Here is a 23,042-nt window from a genome sequence, read left to right as displayed (position 1 = left end):
CTACATTTTAAGCACATTTACACATAATGATCTTAAAGAGTTAAGATCAGAAAGACTTTATGTTAGCTGGATTTATCCGTCCTATTAGCTGCTTTGATTTGTGTTCAATGTGAGATGTCTGAGGTATTCGTCCTCCTCTATCATTAGTGTTTAGTGTTTTTTGAGTTGTTTGGAGCCATATAGTCTGTTCTCCACTTAGCTAAAGGTAACACCTTGGGCTTACTGATCTTAAGCACTTCCCAACTGTTTGGGATATTATTAGAAAGTAAGTGATCAGAATCATGTGATAATCCTGGAATCTGCAGTTCGTAACAAACGCGTTAGAAAGAAAAAAAAAAAAAAATCCTTTTTATCCCCCCCCATTAAGAGAGTTATGTAGTAGGGTCATTCAACCTCAGAGCCATAGCCATAGCATTACAGATCCTTCAGAGTTTCATCGTGCTGCCTTTCCAGTGAGTCCCTCATCTCAGACGCGCTCACTCAAATGGCACCGGGTTGGACTGCTGGCAAGAGTAGTCCTTGTTGAAAGTGTAGACTGTTGAGAAATGGGTCCTTATTATTTGTCACACTGAATTTGCAGTCTCTTGTGAGGTTCTTGATCCCACACTGGGAATCTGTGCTTTATTTTATGCCAAATACTCATAAATCCAAGCCTGTAAACCTTTTTGAAATGGAAAACACTGCTTGTCTTAAGTGCTCTTGAAAGAATTATACATTTCATAATGTGCAGGTGTCCTTTTTTTTACAGTCTTCTCAAAATGGATACATCAATGACAACAGGTAAGATCCTACGTTCTTCTGAAGACTTCAATGTTTGTAGTTCATAGACTTCATCATGGCCATCTCTCCTATTAACACTGTATTGTGTTAGGTTTTAGTTATGAGAGGTAGGCAGCTACCTCATTAAAATATTAAGAAGTATCTGTATGAGTTTAATTTTTGACTTCTTGCAAGTTTGCCTTGGGTAAAATTTGATTGTAGAGAAGAAATCAAATTTCGCTTTTTTTTTCTTTTTTTTTTTTAAATCTTTTTTTCTTTCAAATGATTAATTTTCTAATTTTCCTGATGTTTTGTGTTAAAATTACTTTGAGTGACACTGTGTTTGAGAGAGATTTGTGCATAGTGGAATGCCACTTTTTTCCTTCTCTCTTATTTTAATAAGAAAATAATTTGACTCACAGGCAGTTAGACTAAGACGACCCCTAAGCATCCTGTCCGTTGAACTTGAAAGAGTATGATATAATATGCTGAGAGAAACGGGAATGATTGACCAGTCAACTTTTTGCCTTGTGTGCATTTTGTTTTTCTCCCTTATTTCTTTGGGTGGTGAAAGTTGCAATGAACCTTCCTCTACCTCTTACACCACTCGTTGTCATTCTTCTATAAACCCTATCCTGTTTTCCACTCCAGTCCTGTAACTCTAGCGTTTTCTCCTAATGTTAACCCCAACAGACTTTCCACTGAGGGCTACTGCTCTAGCTCTCAAAAGAGGAGGCAGATCTTTAGGTATTGGGCTACTGCTGACTGACTTGTGTGTTGCCATGCCCATTTTTCAAAGTGGTTTGGTGATGATAGTGGTGACCTGTGGTGGTTATCTTTGCTTGGCATAGTCGGCTGATTAATGGCTATTCCAGCATTGCACTTTTGGGCTTCCCAAGACCCATGCATGGCTGCTTTGTGGTTTCACTGGGGACTCACTGACCTACTTACCCTTCCACCCATCCACCATCAACCACATTTTTACACAAAGTAACTGCATTGCTTTCACAGTAATCTGTTTGTTTTGTGGTTGACTCAGTCTTGTAGTTTTTGTTAACATGTCAAATGTTGCATAGTATTGCATAAAATATACAAGTAGTGCGCATGTGCAGTAGTGCTCTCCAACTGACATGGTCATTTGAAAATAAGAACCACGAGGCCCTTTATATTTTGTGTCCAACAACTAATAATTTTCCTTATTGATAAATACTTTCTACTTTCATCTATACAGTGTTGGGAGATGTTCATGATTACTAATGAGTACTGTGTAGTCTCTTAGATGGAAGCCATAAAAATGTCTCATGCATCAATAAATACTTGTATATAAAAACTAAAGTTAAAAGTCCAAAGAGATACTAAAAATATCTTTGTTTGCATGCTTAACATGCTTTTAGACCTTTGTGCCCAAACTGTTCGACCTGCCTCAGCTTTGACTCTGATTTCTATAGCTATCCCATGCTACTCAGATATTATCATCAGATCCTTGTAGTGTTTTATGTTGCCTGAACAGATCAGGCGTGTTGTGGCGTATCCTGCAATACCAACATTTCCACTTGTCCTTAAACTAACCTCTGTTAGTGGAGCTTTGTCGCTGCTCAACATAAACACATTACAAACCTTAAGATCTAATGTGTCTTTGCCGTTTAGGAGTGGTATTAATGTTTTGGTACGCATGTGTACTTGGTTTAATTGGAGGAGCAAATACGTTGGTAACTTGTGAATCAATAAATATAAATATCAATCAATCAATCAATCTTTATTTATAAAGCACTTTTCATACAAAAAAAAAATGTAGCACAAAGTGCTTTACATAGTTAAAAGCAGCCCACCCCACCCTCCAACTCACTCCCCACACTCTCATTAACATAAATGATGTGAATACACACATATCCCCCCCCCCCCCCCCCCCCCCCCCCCCCCACACACACACACACACACACACACACACACACACACACACGCGCACACTTAAAGAGTAAAAATTGGGCTGGGCTCGCATGAGCCAAGTGAGGAAACACTATAACAGGGAGCCGTCTGCACCGGTCACAGACCGCAGCCTCCAGGCTGGGCACACAGCAGGAGGGAGGCCAAGGAGCCCCCCAGCCAGGCTGAGAGGACCCCCAGAGACCCAGCAGCCACAGTCGATCACAGCCCCGGTGCAGAGAGCGCCCTCTGAGGAAACACTGGAGATATGACACAATAGGATATATACAGGGTAAAATGATAAAATAAATAAGAACAGGATACAATATAAATATAAATATAAATAGAGTAAGAAGATTAAAAAATGAATAAGAATAAAATCAATAAATATTAGGTAAAGTCTAAATTAATAATAGAATAACAGGATAGAATAAATAAGCATAAAATAAATAAACGCTAAGTAAAAGCTAAATTAAAAAGGTGGGTCTTGAGCCTGGTTTTCATATATGGTTTTCATGCCTCTACACTTGGCATCACATTCTGTTGTTTTGAAAATGCTGCCTTTAGGGAGTTACTGGAAATTTTCATTTGGATTAGGATGAACTGATTTGGAATTTGGTGGTCAAAGGTAAAAAAAAATCAGATAGGCCATGTTTTTGGGCTAGGCTTTAAAATTCTTATGGAATAATCCACTTGTAAGATTTAGATTAATAATAGGATAAAGTTTTGGCATTTTGTATACAAAAGCTTAAAGGCAGAGGCCAGACAAACATTGATAAAACTGGTGAAGGCGTACAAGATGGTAATTCCAGTGTTTTTATTCTGTAAATATAAACAGGATCTAATATATGTTCTGCTGTTTGTAACATGTGTTTGTGTAGTGAAATGTAGACGTTTTCAGACATGACCCTTCTGTCATATTTAAGAATTTTTTAAGTTTTTTTTTTTTAACCATATGAGTAGTCCACTTAAAAGAAAAAAATTCTGTTATCACTTAATTTGTGAAAATTTTAGAAGTTTAACATGGGAATTGAAACAGAATTATGTATGTTTGAAGTGTTTTTCTTTCCATCTAAATGTGCTTATAAGAAATTTTAACCTTTTAGAGAATGCATGCTGTTAAAATACACCCCTAAAATCACAGACTTGTTGATGTTCTTCAGTTTAATGAACCCACATAAAAGCTCTTTGGCTATAATAACATCTAACAAGGAAAATGATTGAGGTGCAGAACACCAGGAGTCTTATCTCCCCCTCCTTCCCTTGTTTGTGCATGTGATGGGGGAATGCTGTCGTGGGGAGATGAAATATCATGTGATCAACAGCAGAATCCCTCCTCCTCTTTCTTCTCATCCTGCTCTCATCTTTGTCTGCAGATCGAAGCGAACAAGTGTGCGACTGCTTGTACAGAGAATGTCAGAGCACCCACCCTTCCTTAAAATAGGCTGTGCGGAGAGAGGCCTCAAAATAGATCCCCCCCCATTAATTCGGTCTCTGAAATATTTATGAGCCACAGCCACCTTTTAAGCACTACTGCCTATCACTATGGTTTTACAACCATAAACACATCTTCGTGCTCATCATGGAGATTTCCACAACCTGTCTGACATATTATGAATTAATTCCAGTCTTTTCTCTGTACATGGACATACTCTGTTCATAAACCTCCAGTGATGGGGTAAAAAAACATTTACAGCCCTGGTGGTTGTTTTTCTTTTCTATGCTTTTTTTTCCCTTGCATGCAGGGTCTTTGTTCTACAATATTTTAGCAGCACAGTTGCATTTTTCTTTTTAAAGTTTTAAAGTTAATAAATTCCGCTTTCTTTCTTCTTTTTTTTTCTTTCATGTTCAGCTAGAACAATAGTATTCTTAATGCTGCCACTTAACTGGCAGACCCAGTCATTCACGTGATAGTGGATTTCCTCAGAGTGGTGGTTACTGTTTCAGCATGATCATTAGTTTTCTTGGCAGCTACCCTTATCTAGGGTGACAGCATCACAACAACACGTTGTGTGTGAACACAGCAGTGTAGCTTAAAGAACTATATTGGTGAAGCAGTTGTAGTAAGTGTGTATTTTTGTAAGTATTGTGTGTGAGAGTCTGAGTGCTGATGTACATCTGCTCTTAATGAGTGTTTATGTACATTTGGTATTAATTCAGTAGTGTATGTGTGTTTTGTTTCTATGCTATTTGCTGTCTCAGTGAAAAGACGATGCATTTTTAAGTGCATGCATGATTGTTTCATCTGTGTTAATATGTTTAACATGTTTATGCAAGTATATATGTCCTCTATGGGAATGGTGTCTACAGTCTTTGGGCCTTTTCACACCTGGAAATACAAACTAGGTTCATATTTTGTTAAACTGATCTGGTTATTATGTGAATGGAGTCTAAAATAGTTTACGTTCCACGTGGACTTGATACTGATTTGATGGGGATGTGTCTGATATACACATGCATACATACCGGCCTCACTTTCTTTATTTTCACATGCCATTGCTCTGTCACAATATACCTGAAAGGTGTCAGGTTTTAACCCTTCAAGTCCCTTGATATTTAAAAACAGTCTCGGCCTCTCTCTAGCCCAGGGGTGGGCAACTCCAGGCCTCGAGGGCCGGTATCCTGCAGGTTTTAGATGTGTCCTTGAACCAACACAGCTGATTTAAATGGCTAAATTAGCTCCTCAACATGTCCTGAAGTTCTCCAGAGGCCTGGTAACAAACTAATCATGTGATTCAGGTGTGTTGACTCAGGGTGAGATCTAAAACCTGCAGGGACACCGGCCCTCGAGGCCTGGAATTGCCCACCCCTGCTCTAGCCTCTACCACAGAGTGTTCTAGTTTTCACAGTAGAAACAAACACAACTCGTTCTGGACCGAAGCCACCTCTTTTTGTCAGGTTAAGTTTGACTGTTTGGTCTGGACCCAGGCCCATATGTCCATAAGTTTTAACTACAGTGATTTTGGTTGGTATCAAACAAAATTTAAAAAGTCTAGACCAAACATGGTAGGTGTGAAAGCACCCTTAGATGGTTAATGTGTGCTGAGCTCTTGGAAATCTGTCTTTGTGTCTAGTGTCTTTGTAATATCTTCTTACATCCTAGTGTTTGGAGCATCTTTTGCATGTATGTTTTCCTTTCTGGATGGGTTTGTGTGAGTGTGTGTGTGTGTGTGTGTGTGTGGGGGGGGGGGGGGGGGGTTGTATTTTTTTAAATTTGAGACATTATTATTTGGTATGTTGCCTGAGTTTGTATTGTGGTATACTTAACCAGCAAATATACATCTGTGTTGAATGCTCCATCTTTAAAACCTCTTAAACTGTGTGTACTCTACGCTATTGGTGACCTTACTCTGCTCTTCTGTTTCTGCTCCCCCTATCCTTTTCTGTCTTCAACTGTCTTTATTCTGCTTCCACCTACACACCTCTGCTTCGAACTCTCTTATATGCACACCTTTTTTTTCTTTTCTTCCTTTTTTTCTTCTTCTTCTTCTTCTTCTTTTTTAAATCTCCTCCTTCTAACCCTATACTTTTTTGTCTTTCTCTTCTGGCTGTGCTTTCTGTAATTTGCACATTCTCACTCACCTTTCAACTCTTCCTGCTACAACACCTCCTCTACTTCATCACTACTTCATTCCCATTTTATTTCCATCATGTCATCTCTTATCTTTCTTTTTTTTTCTTCCTACTCTGTCTTTTCTCAGAAACCGCGAGAGCTCCAGCCGGGCATCAAGCAGCCGTCAAAGCAGCACGGACAGTGACATGAAGTGCCTGGAGCCAAGGCCTTGGAGCAGCACCGACTCAGACAGCTCTAACCGCACTCTCCGGCCACCCGTCACTAAGGCCAGCAGCTTCTCTGGTATCTCCATCCTTACCAGGGGGGATAGCCTTGGCAGCAACAAAGGCTCGCAAGGGAGCTGCAAAGGCTCTCGCTCTGGTAAGGTTTGGAGAAAAGTGGAGAAGAAGCATTTAGGTAGTATGCTATTAGCTTGTTTTATTTTACTTGCCTTAAATGAGTAGTACAACATGGAGAGATGGATTATCTAGTCATGTAAGCTGTTTTTTGTATAAAACATAATGAAAAATTATGATAGAACTGACCGAACGTCATTGTAGTTTAAGAATTAGCTGTGTAGCATAAATTGAATTCAAGAAGCTCCCTTATGTCTATATTCCACATCCCATAAAATTCTCTCAGGTCGGCCTTCTTAGCGAGATTTTAAGGTAATGGATAGTGCCTTATTTCTTATTTCATTGCTAAATGTGCCAGATATTTTTTTTTTTTTAAACAAGCTCTGGAGAATGATATGGTTGGTCATTTCTAAAAGTTGCCCTTTTCATATGTAGCGCACAGCAAGAGATGGTCTGCTTCAGACAAATTCTCACCTTTGAAAATACTCATTTTTGGTTCAGGAGAAGGGTGCTGCCTGGGTAAAGTGTGGAGAATGAAGGCTATTTGACGCCCACTTGCGCAGTGTGTATTCACATTACCTGAGCTATTTCCACATGGTCTCTGTTGGGCATAACAGATTTTGTACTATGACCTTAAATAGCTTTTAAGGTCTGGCTGTGTCGGACATTTGCCTTCCCGAATGTGTCTCCATCGGCTTGTGTCTATAAAAGTTCAGGGCTGGAGTGCATGTGTGAAAACAATTTAATAGTGGTCATCAGTGGACTCGAGGATTGGTTGATTTGCTTCTCCCGACGGGGCTCCCCCGGTTTCATTTTAAGTCTGTGTTGACTGCTGTGCTAGTTTTTGCTTTTAAGATTCATGTGTAGAAGTGTTTTTGTCTGCCCTACTCTGTGGAGACTAAAGGTGTATTCATTTCTCCTGTATTGTCTTGGGAAAAGCCTGTGAAGATCCTGACCCTTGTTGAGTTTTTGTGTTGGTTTTTATTTTGGAAAGTATCATCCACACAGTCACAGGCAGCCTGTTGGTCAGAACAATAAAAGTATTTTCTTAGGGAATTGTGTGCCCCCAGTACCTACTAGCTACTTGACAAATGATTTGGACCCTGCAGTTTGTGACTTGTTAAACAAGTCATCAGAAACTCCTGTGGTTTTAAAGGCTTTCAAGGCCGTCCCTTTATTAGCAAAGAAAATATTAAAGCTACAGGTATTTATCTGATTAAGAATTAATTTCTGTCCAAACGTGTTCTTGTAAAATGTTGAGAGCTTATTTAGCAGAGCTCATATTTTATAACAACCAGGAATCAGAAGTTACTAAAATTAGCTTCAATTGACTTTTTAAACTACAAAGGTGACAAACGTTTGATGCAAAGTTGACTTTATTTTGCCCTCTAGTGGTTTTGCACACATACAAATCATTTTCAGAAATCTTCAGAACACTATTTGGTGTTATTCAGTGATGATGCAATATTTTAAGATCAAGTCATAATTTGTGGGTTTCAGTGTTGGAGAATTTAAATTTCAAAATGATCTCCTTTATCTATCATGTCATCTTCTAAATCACTAGGCCTTCCCCTAGTCAGCCCTGATGTATGTCCTCCACCTGCAGCCTCCCAGTCCAGCCGTAGTCTGCTACCCTGCCCATCTCAACAGCCACAGCAGCCACAGCCCCAGGCTCCACCTCAGACTGCCCTGCTGCCCACACCGCCGCAGCACCCTATGAGCAACCACATGATTGCTCAGGTAAGTTATCTCCACTACCAACCAAAAATGGATGCAATGGCACATTCAATTTGTGGTTTAATATAGGACGTCTGTTTGAGAGTCTGTTTTTCTTTTTGTTTTCTTCGGTGTAGCAGAAGAAAGAGAAAAACATGAGGTATTTAAGTGGTCATGACTGTTAGTGTAACAACTCTTACTTAAATGTGCATACTGTAATTGGAAAATATGGAAAAAATTTTAGACAGTCCAGTTTATTCATTGAAATTGATTATTAAGGGCAGCAGTGTAATTTCAGGTATAAATATCCTGCAGACAGTGAAGCTGCATTATTTCTCCTTGTCATACACAGCTCATCAGTGAAAAAAGAATTTGAAATGGAAACTTGGCCTTCTCCAATGTCCTACTCGCAAACACTTTTATTACTTCTTAAAAGTGAAAGAAAAAGTTGAAATGGCTACAGATAAAACATGCTCTTAATTAAAATAAAATTCTTAGACCCAGAGTTGTTTAATATATGGTCGACATCCCTTTTACTTGGGCCTGCATGCCACATTTTTATTCTCCAGAGCGAGGGAGAACTTTAAACACAGTTTTCTAACTATTACGGTTAGACACTGTGTGCATATTGTTCTACAATCACTTCCAGGGTGTAGTGGCCTGAGGACATTCCTTTCAGAACATTTGGGATTAATGCATATCCTGTTACACCCTCATCAAACGTATCAGGGAAAAAACAAAGACTTTGAGGAGGAATGGATGGAAACAAGTGTAGTGAATTGAACATATTCAGCTTATATATAGAATCAATGTCAACCCATCCTCCTTTAACAGGTTTGATTTTTCCAATAACTTCACAGTCGATAGTCTTTGATTGCACACATTTCCTTTTCTTCCTTTTTTTCTGAGTAGTAATAATTACACTTAATTTTTTATACATAATTTGTTTGTGTAATATTTAGAAAAAAAAACTTGATTTCCATTACTATCCTCTCTGCTCATTAACAACTTTTCCTTTGTGTTCTAACCCTCATTTTTCCTATGTCTTCATTTCTGTTTTTCCCTTCTTTTCACTGCTTCTGATGCCGTGTTCTTTTCACTGCCTTGCTTCACTCTTTCTATGCTCTACCTCTTTATTTCATCCCTTTTTTTGGTGTGTATAGCCGGTGGCGTCTCTGCAGCCCTCTCAGCCTGTCTCCTACTCCAGCCCTTCCTGCCCCCAGGTTCTCCTGCCAGTTTCTCCTCCCCAGCAGTACACAATGGTACTGACACGTATTATAGCTTCATCTCTGTTATACTCATTCAGTTAATGACTGACACTTTAGCTGATGCCATATCCTACTAAAAACACTTGCACTCATTTACTGTCCTGTTTACATTCACTCAGGGGAGTCAAAAAACATATCTTGGTTCTATCAAGATGTGAGTGTGTCTGCAAATACATTTAAGTAATAGCTTTTTCATATAAATTGGTGTTACTGTCTAAAGTGGATTCAGTGAGTAAATGTTGTGTCTGTAGTAACAAAAGAAATGACAAGGATGTGTCCAGTTTGTTCCTGGCTACGTTTTTTGTTTTTCTCTTTTAAATCACTGCATCTGTATGAGTGCAACCACGGTTGCCCACAGAAGCAGAGTTTGAGTTTGGTTGTGTTTACATTGGAACAGTCATTTGAAAAAGAGTTTTCACTTGACTCTATGCAGTTAAATCTTAAAAGTTCATGCAGTACAATTAGAAAAAGACTGAACAACTGAGGAGTTTTTGGGAAGCGTTACCAGAAGCTGTAACCTGAAGAAGCTTTCTAAACGAAGCACAGCTTGTTTTCTGCCCCAGGGCCTTGCAATCACTCACTCAACCATGAAATCCTCTCCAAAGTATTCTAGAGTCAGATCTATCTGAGAGCAAAAGGTGGCTGAAACCTGTCACACACCCTAGGATCATTGTCCTGTTGCAACAGGACAATGATCCCAAGCACAGCAACAAATCTATGACAGAATAACTGGAAAAGACTCAACGTGGTGTAATGGCCCCAGTCAGAGATGAGTTCTGCCTGATTTAAAATGCCGCGTTGGGACCTTAAGAGAGCTAAGCATAAATAATAACCTGCAAATTTCAATGAACTGTAAAGTCAAGTGTGTGAAAATTCGTCCAGAGGTGATGTGAGAGATGTGGGGTTTTTTTTTTTTTTTTTTAACAAAATTGTGTAGAGTCCTTTGGAAACTTTCTTTTTCACATGACTGTATGTAAAGCAATGACCGATTAAACCAGTATAAACTTCAGTGTCTAATTTTAGATTTTCCAGCATACAACAAAGTCGATACTCCTGTCATATATTCTGAATGTTTGCAATGTTGTATTTGGATTCTGCTAATAATAATAATAATCATGATGATGTGTTTAACTGTATATGTATATACTCAAAGTAATAAATAAAGTGTTTTCCAAAATGACACAATGACCCTTTAATAATCAGAATAGGAGTCGTTTTAGACCATTGCTTTTTTTTTTTTTTTTTTTAGACCATTGCTAATGAAGCATTTAGGCTGTTGGAGATCATTGTTAATTACTTAGTATATCCTAAAATCCATCTCCAAAATCAAAAAACAGTACTGATATAGGAGTGTCACCTATAAGTCATAACCAACTAATGGCATTATTCCCATTCTACCCAGGGAGAAGAGCTGGCACCCCAGTTCACACAGATGACACTGAGTCGGCAGGGCTCCAGTGAGAACCCCGAGCCTCCCCCGATGTATCAGGCTACTCCTCCAGTGCTGCCGCAGCACCCCCCACCTCAGACCGGCTACATTATGGCTACTACGGGTCAACCTTTGCCACCTCCGTCTGGTTACCAGCCCACCACTGGACACCCCCATCCTCCACCTCCACCGCCTCCTCCATCCCAGCCTGTCATGCAGGCCGCACCACCTCCACAAGGCTACATGCAGCCCCCTCCACCTCAGCAGGTATGCATTCCTCCACAGGTGGTTAGATAAAAACAGCAGACATACCTTTTAGATTTAAATTCAGTTTCCACAGTTTGTCAGCTTTGATTGAATATTGATGTAGCTGATATCTGGAGGCAACCATGCCCAAGGATTACATGATTAATGAAATGTAACACAATGTAATAAATAAAACAGACCTGTGTATGACTTTCATATCGGGTAGTTAAAATATAATTGCAAACATAAATTAATATTTCATACTTGCAAAAGGTTTTATAGATCTGTTATCTAATTTAAATCATTACCTAGAACAGCACTCTACACCGAAGGCAAAGTAATTAACTTCGTGATATGTCAGTTACCAAAGCTGTCACAAATATCATGGAAGATTTGCAAAATGTTCTGTTTTTATGGCTTTTCATCAGGCTTTTCACTCATCGGATTCTATCAAAAGTTATATACGTACTATTTGTAATGAACTAATTCAGTTTTGACATGTTGTGCAGTTTTCTTTATACAGATTCATCCTGATTGACACTTAAAAATAGCTTTGATTCTGTGTGCTTTCATTGTAAAGTTCTAATCTTGACCTTTAGAGACATTTATTGCTGGTTATTGGTGCATTGTAGTGTAGTGTACTCTAGTGTTTCTGTTGGCGAGTCAGCACAATCATAAAAAATTGGTGGCCAATACAGTCGTCAACAGGCTGAATCACAATGTTGTATGGTGAGATAGAATTAACCTGCACCCCAGTAAACCTGTGGACGCAGAAGTATAATCACACCTTTGAGTGGAGTTGATTGTCTTTTGTTTTAGTTCATCGTTTTGATTTACTCTCACTTTTCTGCTATGTTGCAAATGTCCTCGACATATTTCCTGCCTACAAAAATTTTGCAAAATAATCTTAAGATGCAGCACGTGTTTGCTCGGGTTCTCTCCAGGTACTCTGGCTTCCTTCTACATCCAAAGACATGCAGTTAGTGCTGTTTGGTTAATTGGTGATTCTAAATTGCCCACAGCTGTGATGCGAGTCTTGAGAGTCTGTCTTTTTGTAGCTGGGATAGCCGCCTGCAAACCCTGATAAGGATAAGTGGAAGAAGATGGATGGAGTTGCTTGAAAACCACCCAGTTGAAGTACAACAATGAATGATGAATGTTATTTGCTAAAGGTCTAAATAAGCAATTTTTAACAGGGGGGAAATTTTTTACTGCTTTAAATACAAGACTATTACTACAAATATTCCAGCTTTCATGCTGATAATCCTGTCCTAACACATTTGCTTTAGTGAAATTTAAGGACAAAGTATTTATGAAAGTCTTTATTGCTGTTGTGATTTGAGAATTTGATGGTTTGCAGAAGCAAAATAATATGGTAGTTTATTACTTCTACACTAAAAATTGTCTACACCAGTGTGATTCAGTTATTCTTCCCTTCAAAGTTCATTAAATACAGATTACTGAACTTTGGTTTGTTATTTCTACGCAGATACAAGTCTCATACTACCCTCCTGGTCAGTATCCAAGCTCAGGCCAGCAGTACCGTGTGCCCCAGCCAATGTCCCACCAGGTGTCTTACCCAACCCAACGCACACAACCCATGCCTCAGCCAGCACAGCAGTCAGGTCAGTTGATTTTCATGTGCTGTGCATCATCAGACAACATGATATTCAAAAACAAAAAAAAAACAAAACTTTTTTGATATGCAAAGACATAAATACTTCCATTTGCAGCAAATGGCCATTAAAAAGAGGCCTTTGTCAAATGTTGATGCACATTTACTTTTTATTGCATATTGTGTTTTTATTTTATTTTATTTTTCAGTCTATTGACAACTGGAAGACAGGGTTTTAATGTGTATTTGTAACAGATGTTGTATACTTAAGTTCAAAATTATTATTTGTCCATGTAGTTGTACTTACTGGAAATTATATTGGGGATAAAGTCCACTCGATTTTGGAACTGTAAATGTTTTCCACAGTCACACTTGCTTTTAAATCTACCAGGTGAAAGGTTGGAGTGAAACAGCCGTGCCTGCTTGTTCATCCAAGTCCAATACAATCAGATAAATATAGGGCTATTTTTCCTTTTGTGTTCCTGGAAAAAGTTGTCAGGCGCCAGCATTGTATGGTTTGTGAAGTCTGGCTGTTTGTATAGTAAGTGACTGACAGTGTTGACAACCTAAACGGACTTTGGATCATAATGGACGTCTGCCAAAGCCACATAGTTCATGAACATGAAGGTCAGAAAGACCCTACATTACAACATGCCTGCAGTCTGGTCTGAAATATAATTTTTGTGATGGTGAAGATTTATACTCATAGAAAATTAATTAATGAATTTATATTATGTTTAAGCATGTAAGCTTAAAGTGATGGTACATTTCAGTTTTTGTGAGTTACGTGATTGTCAGTGTTCTGTAAATTGTTTTCCTTTTTTTCCCTTTTTATTTAATATATTATGGTTGACATTAACGCTTATGTCCTGTTGTTCTGTGAATTATTTAAAGGTAAAGACCCAACTACTCCTCTTCATCCCATTTTCTCCCTTCTGTAATATACTGTGGTTTTACTTTAAATATTTTTATTTTTAAATTATTTTGGTCATCAGGTCTTCAGACCATGATGCCCAGCCAGCAGCCGAGTTACCAGGGCATGATGGGTGTGCAACAACCCCAAAATCCTGGACTGCTCAATTCACAGAGAGCAGGAATGGGAGGACAAATGCAGAGTATAATGGTTCAGTACCCACAGATGCCATCATATCAGGTATGCAACTGTAGGAGTTGATAAAGGATACTTGTCAACAGTCATATCTTTCTTTGGTTAATGTGACTAGTTGATGATTACAGAACTGTCAGGTTTTTTTCCAGGCGAGAACAAAAGTTAAGCATTTCCAGTATCTAAACCACATGCGGCTCAATGTTAAAACAGCGCCATCTGGTGTACAGTTGAAACATCATTTTATGTCTGTGAAACAGATGTGGAGCTTACAGTCCTAAAACTGCAACAAGCTTAACAAAACAATCTAAGCAAATATTTTGAAAGTAGACCTGTTTTTCTGCTGTACTGATACAGATAAGAGTTAAAAGAACTGATCAGATCTAACTCAGGTTTGTGCCAGTGGTTTATTTAGAGTCAGGGGTGCAGCTGCAGAAAGCTCTCGCTTTTTGCCACTGTAGTTTGTGTTGTGTGTAGGCACCGAAGAACACCTCAACCCTGTGTTGGCAGCCAAAAAAGCTTGCATTTATAATCCATGTTGCGATGATATTTTACTAAAATGTGCTAACATGGAGTTTTGATTATGTGGTTTAGATTGTGAATTGAATAAGGTTGCCGCTCAGAGGCAACTGAAAATCTGTTGCTACTGTGATATTCCAAACACACCAATATGCAGCAAAGAGTTGCGCTGAATATCTGGTGCTTGTTAAACAATAACAAACGTCGTGCAAAGTGTAACACGGGTTTAACACGAGTATCTACCTAATCATCTTTGTCAGAAGACCCCTAGACCCATCAGTATACATTCTTGAACTGGACTTTTTTTCCCCTTGATCTTTGACACTTTGCTAGGTACCTGTGGGTAATGAAAATCAGCAGGTGGTGCAGCAGCAGTACCAGCAGCAGGTCATGGTTCCAGTCAGCCAGTCTGTCCAGGGGCCCATGCCTGTTTACTACAGTGTTATCACACCCACACAGCAGAATAGCACAAGGTAGGTGCTTGAAGACATGATATTCCAACAAGAGATTTAATAATAACCTTGAAGTATTTGAAATGGTTAATATAACCATCCACAATGTGGTGATGATGTTCATCTTTTTATGTGTCTGTCTATCCTGCAGTCCATCAGTAGGTTACCTGCAGCCCCCCAGCTCTGAGCAGTATCAGATAACACAGTCACCATCCCCCTGCAACCCTCCACAGTTGCAGCAGCAATATTCAGGTGAGGCTTGATGTCAGCAGATTGTAAAGATGAATATGTTTAGGATTTTTTTGGACATCAGAAATTTGTGTGACATCCATAATTAATACTGGACTTATATGCTTTATAAAAGTGTAGGCTCCTAAAAAGAAAACAGTCTAAAAACTGTTTTTGTTCTAGACTGCAGCAGTCCCAGGTACATCTGTATTTGAGTATATACTAGTGCTGACCTGATGAAGTCATAGTGTGCTTAAATCTACAAACACTATGTTGACTAATCTTAGTTGCAACTGTCCTTTACAAAATTAGATGAAAGGTATTTAGGTAAGAGTTCAGACAAAGGTACACAGGGTTCACATGTTTAACACGTAACTCGGTGTACTTCAAGCCCTGCACACGGGGACAAACAATGTTTTACCTCAAATTAGGTCAGGTTTATTTTTATGTATTCATAGAGCAATGTGATTGGCCAGGAAATGAGATGTATCTATAAACGTGACATTGTTCTTCAATGTTTTCTGCAGTTTTGCTTCATTTGTGACAATTAAAACCACCAAATTGAAAGTTGTTGTGTAAACAGAGGGGAGAAAATAATGAGAAAATTAATTTAAAAATAAGTCAGCTTGGTTGGCATTTATCAAAACTATGCAAACAGCTGATCTAATGCAGGTGTACACAGATATAAAGACATCTTAATTATACAACTATATTTTTAATGGTTATAAGTTCTCTTAATATGGTTGTCATGTTATAATAAACGCCTTAATATTACATTGTTCATTATCTGTTTTTAAAGCAGCTCTCACTCATGGATGAACACAGATTACTTAGATTAATAGTTGTCTGCACTATAATTTAATATATAATATATGTGGCTTACTAAAGTGGTTTAAAGTCTTGGAATTGCTCAGTTGTCACTCTTAAAGGGAAACTGGTATTTTAATTAACTTGTGTAAAGCTGCCTTTTTTGCTGAATCAAATATTTATCTTTCAAAAGATATGAAACGTATTTCACTACACATATTGATATTATTATGTTACACGTGTCTGACTGTTTGTGCTCTCTCAGGAGTACCACCTCCTGGGCCTGGGGTGATGGTCATGCAGCTCAGTGTCCCCAATGGACCGCAGCCTTCCCAGAACCCCCCTCTTGTCCAGTGGAACCCTTGCAAGTACTACAGTATAGAGCAAAGGGCAAGCAAGCCAGGCGAGCTCTACAAACCTGACAACACTCCACAGGTACACGCGTGCATGCAAGCCTTGTTGATCAATGCAACAAACCTTGTTAATTCAATCTGCAACTCGCATGTCCGTGTGTGTACTTAATTGTCTTTTCATTAACATCTCCACACCCTAGCTGTGATCTGTGATTCGCTTTAAAGGCTGTTTAGATCAGGAGGCTCTTTGAATCTAATGAATGAGTAAAGATTTTGAACTTAAATTACCATCAATTAATCAAAATAATATTATAATGTCTCTTATTTTTGCTCTGTGTGTATAGGCCAGTACTCAACTGACGAGTCCCCTGGCCTCTCCCACTCAGTCTCCCACCCCGTCACCTTCTGGCAGCGTCAACAGTGTCTGTCCAGGCCTGGGACCATTACCCCTCATTTCCCAGTTTCCTCGGCCAGGAGGGCCAGCTCAAGGTACAAGTGAAGGTTCAAATCCATAAACAGATACTGACTGTTCATGAGTAAGTTTTCATACACAATGTAAAAAATATTGCTGGTCTCCAATTGAATATCATCCCAGTATAGCCCCTAGACTCACAATCACATAAAGTACACTTAAGGCTTTGATTTGTGTGCTATGTTACCCTTTCATATTCTTCTCAGCAGCTTTATACATCCATAAAAGTCTGGACTAGTCAGCAGTAGTATATATATTTTGCCATGTTAGCTTTGTTGGTGCTACCATTTACAGCAGCATTGATGAAATGTTGTTTTATACATTTAAGGTTTCGCCCCCAGGTGAGTTATTTATAGAAGGATCCCAAAAAGAATCTCTTGTGAGGTCATAAAATTGTGCTTTATCTATAAAGATGGCACCTTTACAGCCAATTTACAAAAAAAAAAAAATCTTATTTCGCCCTTTACTCTGTAACATCTTATCATGTACTACCCAACATCTTATCTTTTAGCCTGTACAAACTCTAAAATGATTGTGACACATCAGCTCAATCTGTTAGGAAATCACCTTCTGCAACAAGGGTGTAATAGACTGTTCATGTTCATTTGTGGCTTTGCTTATTAGCCATTTAGGTGGCGAGCATGGAGTCTATAACCAAAAAAAGCAAATGGGCTAAATCATTACGATTACTCTGTAAGTTGTCTTTGACAAAATTGCTCTTTCCTGTAATAATTTCTTGCTCCCCAAAAGTTTGGGACCCCCTGGTTAAAATATTATGAGTGCAACTTTGATTTAAAACAAATAAATAAATAAATAACAATTGTATTCGCCCAGCTTGGTTGGTTGAAAAGAGGTTTAGTGCACAAAAAGCAATCCTCTTGATGCAGGTGTGCTTTCAGCCCTTGTTAGGTTTGTGCTCTTTCACCAGTTGCGTCAGCAACCCTCTAAACCATGTCGGGTGGCTTTTGGCTGCAAGCCAGTGAACAAATGATGGCTTCACCTCAGCAAATTCACATGACTGGCATCGTGCCACCTGGTCAAACCTTCTGCATACACACGTAACTTTACCTCATCACTGTCCTTTGGCCTATTTTTATTCTTCGAAATGTACGGTTACACATATGAACAGGCTCTTGCATCAGTCTGCGATACTACATCTCCACAGTGCATCTTTATGGCATTTATAATGTATAATAAATACTGTCGTAGTCAGCTGACCCATAGATGACTTTAGGTGGTTTCCATATTTTTTTGTTTTAACTTCTTCCAAATCTTTATTGGAGTAATTTGCCAATTTAATTTACCAGTATACATTATACGTATCCATTTTGACTGTTGAGTGTTAGTGTATTTAGAGTATGTTGTATGGATTTCCAATCTTGAACTGTTCCTTCTTCATTAGGAGTTGTTCTCTTTCTAAGGGATCATTTGTCTTATCCAGTGGTCTAACATTATGCCACATGTATTTTTCCAGCCACACTGTTAGGTTTTCAAAACTAGTGAAAATCATTAATGCTTATCCATTTAGATTACACTTATGTTCATCTGGTTACAAATAAGAAGTGGTTTCTGTTTCTTGTAATTAGTTTTGAAATGATGTACTCACATGTCATCGGACCTCTTTTATTGTGCACTGCACTCCCAGACACACAAACATGGTCTTCCTTTAAACGCTGCATTTAGTACATACATCTGATATGTTTAATATTACTCACTTTAACTTGACAGGTGCTGCATATATTTGCAAAATGGATTACAGCACGGTTTTCAAGCTTCGGGTGAGGTTTTAATTTTAATTCACCATTTGAATTGTGCAGGTGATGGTCGCTACTCTCTTTTGGGGCAGCCCCTCCAGTATAGTCTGTGTCCCCCACACCTCATGCACGGTCAGTCCTCCTACAGCTCTCATCAGGTTAGTATTGACAAGCCTTTGTCCTGAATTCCATCTTAATGATTAGGGTATTGACTGATATTGATGTTTTCTAGTAAGAGCCTTTTAGTTTGTCAGTGTGCATTAATCAGTTTCTCTGGTTTAAACTTATTGCTTTAGTTTGTGGACATTTGTTTTTCGTTTGGGTGCTGTCATGAATTCTGGGGTGTAAAAACTTACCACCAGCTACAGAACTGTCTTTGAAGAAACAATAAATTTGTAGGCATGTGAAGAAACTGATAGCCTCTTAAGAATTACATTTTTGTTACTATAACACAAGGAGAAGCTGTTATAAAGCAATGTAACATTTAATTTGAATTCATTGCTGATTGAGACCCATTGATTATCTGTCTGGGCTCTGTGATTAAAGTGCTCCAGAATTGAGAAATCACACAACTTTTGTGCGTTACAGTCATAAAATGTGGCCTTTGAAGGATTAAAGCTCTTTTTAGGGCACGTTGTGTAGCTAAAGCGCAGTGTTTCAAAAATTTGAAATCCGTGAGCTGTCATTTTGTTTCTCTGCTGCTGACCTTCCAGTGCCCACGAACTGTGCAGTCTGGTGAAATGTTTTTAAGGGTACAACTGATATCACATACCCCCACCTAGTGTCCTCCTTTGTTACTGCATCTTTATGAGTGTTATCTGATGTGTTTAGGGCCAAGGAGTAATGAAACACGGAGCACGAGGGAAAAAACAAACACTCAAAGCTGCATCAACAGATCTTGGTACCACTGATGTAGGTAAGTTAGAAATCCACCATCACAGACCAGCATAAATCGGCAAGTGTCCTTTAATTTTGTGCTGGTATGTTTTTAAAGAGTTACACAACTTAAAAGAACCCTGAGTTTCAACATTCGGTATGTTGTTTTTGTAACAACACAGCTTCCTAACTCGACTGGAATCTGCAGTTTACTTTAGTCTTCTTTATCTTTATAAAACCCAAGAATTTGTGGCACGTATAAGACACGCATGAGAAAGTTGCGTATCTTCTTTTCTTGTCTGAGGACATACGGATTATAAAAGCTTGTTACTTAGGTGAAAGCAAAGACTGTGTATGTGTGACTTTATTATTTTTGGTAGTCTATATTCCTGTGCTTTTCTCTTTTTGGTTTGCTCACATTATATGGAGTTCATTAGTATTATCATTGTCCCTCCTCGTTCAGTGGTGAGTCGAGTACTCGAGGTGACAGACCTGCCGGAGGGGATCACACGTCCAGAGGCTGAAAAGCTCTTCAACCAGCTGTCGCTGTGCGGTGCCAAGATCCAGTGGCTGAAGGAGCCCCAAGGAGGCCGAGGAGGAGCAGGGGGCTGCGGCCCCTGTCCTGGTGCTGGGCCTTCAGGGCCAGGAGCAACAGCAGGCCCCGGAGCTAGCATGGGAGCTGGGGGAGCGAAGGGCGACGGAAACGACCCAGCTCACCTCTACACAGTAGTGGCAGTGTTCCCCAACACCATGGCTGCCCAGAGTGCTTCCTTCAAACTTAACAACAGTGGGGCCAGCCTCTTCAAACTGAGGGCCGCCAAAAAGAACTATGACCTGCGCGTGCTGGAGAGAGCCAGTTCTCAGTGAGAGGAAAAGAGAGGGGGAGGAACGAAGGTGAAAGACAGACAGAAAGAGAGACACTTGTTGGAGTGGTGGAAAAGGGGGAGGACTGAGGGGGACTGCTCTTAGTGTACAAATTTAAAAAAAAAAACAAAAAAACAAAAAACAAACTTGATTTAAATCATGTGTCAAATGTATAAAAGGGAAGAGGGTGTGAATCATGAGGTGGCTGGTGTTTGGTTGCAAATATGATTTTGTTGTTTGTTTTTATTCATTGTTTTTGTTTTGTATTTATATCGCAGAAGAGCACACAAGACACGCGAGCATGTGTTTCACTGTTGCCGTGGAATGTGTGCTGCCATGATACAAAAACACACATAACAGAAACACAAGTGCAGGCAACAGGGTCACGTAGCACATAACAAAAACACACTGGACAGTCGACCTCAGTCAAACCTTTTCCTCCTCTTCCTCCCTCCCCCCCCCTTGACCCTTCCTCCTTTTTTTCTGCCAGCGCTTTCTCACCTTCCTCGACTTTCTGTCACACAGTCGTCTCTTTATCTCACATATTTATAAATTTTCATACGGCACAGTTGCGTACGCTCCGCTTTCTCCTGCTGCTCCCCCCTCTTGCCATGTCTCAAACTGCCTCCTATCTTTCTCTGCTCCTCTGTCCCTCTCATGTATTCTGTCACTGCTCTCTCCTCTCTTGCTTTGTTTGCCTTACTGCTGTTGTGGGTTTCTGTATTGCGCTGTTTTCTTTTTTCTTTTTTTCTCAGAAGTTTTTCTTTGTTTGTTTTTTGGGGTTCAATATATTTATATAAGTGATGTAAGGAATAAAAGAAATCTATATATTCGGTGAAATTTTTTTTTTCTTCCCTCCCCCCCTGAGTGACAAAGGTTAGGCCTTCCTATTTATCCCTTTACTCCTTCCCTCTTCATCCCCGCTCCTCTTCCCATCTTTTTTTTCCTTACTGCCCTCTACCTCACTTCTTCTGCCCCTCTCCTCTCTCCCACAGCCGGCCCACATGCCCCAGCTCCACCCACCCGACGCCCCATTGTGTTTGCATTTTTTTTTTTCGTTGACAGCTGTGCAGAACGTATCAGAAGAAGTAGTAAAAGTGCACAATGATTGCATATGTCTACTGTAAATTTTATTTAATCTGTTATTTTTTGGTTCGTTTTTAAAAATATAAAAGTCGAGAAAAAAAATCTATGAAAACATGCTTTGTGTCGTGGTTTGTTGTACTGATTTACTAAAGCTGACTGTGACATCTGAACCTAGAGGTGGTACCCTGCAAAAGCGCTTTGCAGTCTTCTGTCCTGCCTGGTAGGTCTATCCACCTTGCATTTTTTAAGGATTTTTGCCTCTCTGCAGTAACAACCATATTTTAGGAATCATCTACTGTCATGGCTAAAAACTCTGTTGGCCAATCAAAATTTCCCTTATTGGCCAAGCTTTCAAAGACACCAGGATAATGAACATACAAACTAATATACAGTCAGGTCCATAAATATTGGGACATCGACACAATTCTAACATTTTTGGCTCTATACACCACCACAATGGATTCCAAATGAAACGAACAAGATGTGCTTTAACTGTAGACTGTCAGCTTTATTTGAGGGTATTTACATCCAAATCAGGTGAACAGTATAGGAATTACAACAGTTTGCATATCTGCCTCCAACTTGTTAAGGGACCAAAAGTAATGGGACAATTGGCTTCTCAGCTGTTCCATGTTGCTGTCAACCGCCAAGATGAGATCCAAAGAGCTGTCACTATCAGTGAAGCAAGCCATCATTTGGCTAAAAAAAAAACAAAAAAACATCAAGAGATAGCAAAAACAGGCGTGGCCAAAACAACTGTTTGGAACATCTTAAAAAGAAGGAACGCACCAGTGAGCTCAGCAACACCAAAGGACCCAGAAGACCACGGAAAACAACTGCGGTGGATGACCGAAGAATCCTTTTCCCGGTGAAGAGAACACCCTTCACAACAGTTGGCCAGATCAAGAACACTCTCCAGGAGGTAGGTGTATCTGTGTTAAAGTCAACAATCAAGAGAAGACTTCACCAGTGTGAATACAGAAGGTTCACCACAAGATGTAAACCATAATCTGGCCTTCCAACTCAACTGTATATACATAACACTATTTATTACATATTACTTAAGGCTTGTATATTGTACATTTTATATATATGTTTTTCCCTATGTTAATACTGTCCATATGTACTTAGCGCTGCAGAACTGTACCCCCCCAGCATGTTTACACTGAGTAGGAGATGCTCTGCATCTCATTGTACAACTGTATAGTGACAATAAAGGCATTCTATTCTATTCTATTCTATTCAAAACAGGAAGGCCAGATTAGTTTGCCAAACAACATCTAAAAAAAGCCTTCACAGTTCTGGAACAACATCCTATGGACCGATGAGACTAAGATCAACTTGTACCAGAGTGATGGGAAGAGAAGGGTATGGAGAAGGAAGGAACTGCTCATGATCCTAAGCATACCACCTCATCAGAATCAGAAAGGGTTTTATTGCCAAATGTTGAGCAGGTTTACAACATTAGGAAATTTCTGCGGTGCTTCAGTGCAAACATACTGTCATAAATTACGCTTAAATAGACATGAAAATAAGAATAAGAATTAAAAGTGCTAAGTAGATAGATATATACATGAGTGCAGGTGGTGATCAGTGCCAAACATGGAATGATGCAGTGAACGTAGCGTAGGGTCATGTGTTAGTGGTGGGAACAGTCATAC

The 23,042-nt window shown here is 39.3% G+C and overlaps 1 protein-coding gene across 5 annotated transcripts in view; it reads left to right on the top strand.

The window, feature by feature from the left end:
- Positions 1–21,493, top strand: part of r3hdm2 (R3H domain containing 2) — a 57,183-nt gene extending 35,690 nt beyond the window's left edge. Inside the window, exons 14-26 of one of the 5 annotated variants that reach the window (XM_080892251.1) lie at positions 749–780; positions 6,384–6,652; positions 8,156–8,331; positions 10,978–11,271; positions 12,740–12,875; positions 13,861–14,018; positions 14,823–14,962; positions 15,093–15,193; positions 16,242–16,411; positions 16,674–16,818; positions 18,619–18,713; positions 19,387–19,471; positions 19,895–21,493. In XM_080892251.1, the coding sequence (XP_080748377.1) occupies positions 749–780; positions 6,384–6,652; positions 8,156–8,331; positions 10,978–11,271; positions 12,740–12,875; positions 13,861–14,018; positions 14,823–14,962; positions 15,093–15,193; positions 16,242–16,411; positions 16,674–16,818; positions 18,619–18,713; positions 19,387–19,471; positions 19,895–20,298 (2,205 nt within the window). In that variant the 3' untranslated portion in view covers positions 20,299–21,493. Of the gene's footprint in view, positions 1–730; positions 781–6,383; positions 6,653–8,155; positions 8,332–10,977; positions 11,272–12,739; positions 12,876–13,860; positions 14,019–14,822; positions 14,963–15,092; positions 15,194–16,241; positions 16,412–16,673; positions 16,819–18,618; positions 18,714–19,386; positions 19,472–19,894 lie in introns of all 5 variants that reach the window. The other 4 variants (XM_080892254.1, XM_080892252.1, XM_080892253.1 and 1 more) reach the window with 4 other exon arrangements.
- The last annotated feature ends 1,549 nt before the right edge of the window (positions 21,494–23,042 follow it).

The sequence above is a fragment of the Rhamphochromis sp. 'chilingali' genome, assembly GCF_963969265.1.
Source record: "Rhamphochromis sp. 'chilingali' genome assembly, chromosome: 9".
In the NCBI taxonomy this organism is placed as follows: Eukaryota; Metazoa; Chordata; class Actinopteri; order Cichliformes; family Cichlidae; genus Rhamphochromis; species Rhamphochromis sp. 'chilingali'.
This window is presented reverse-complemented; position numbering and strand designations above follow the sequence as displayed.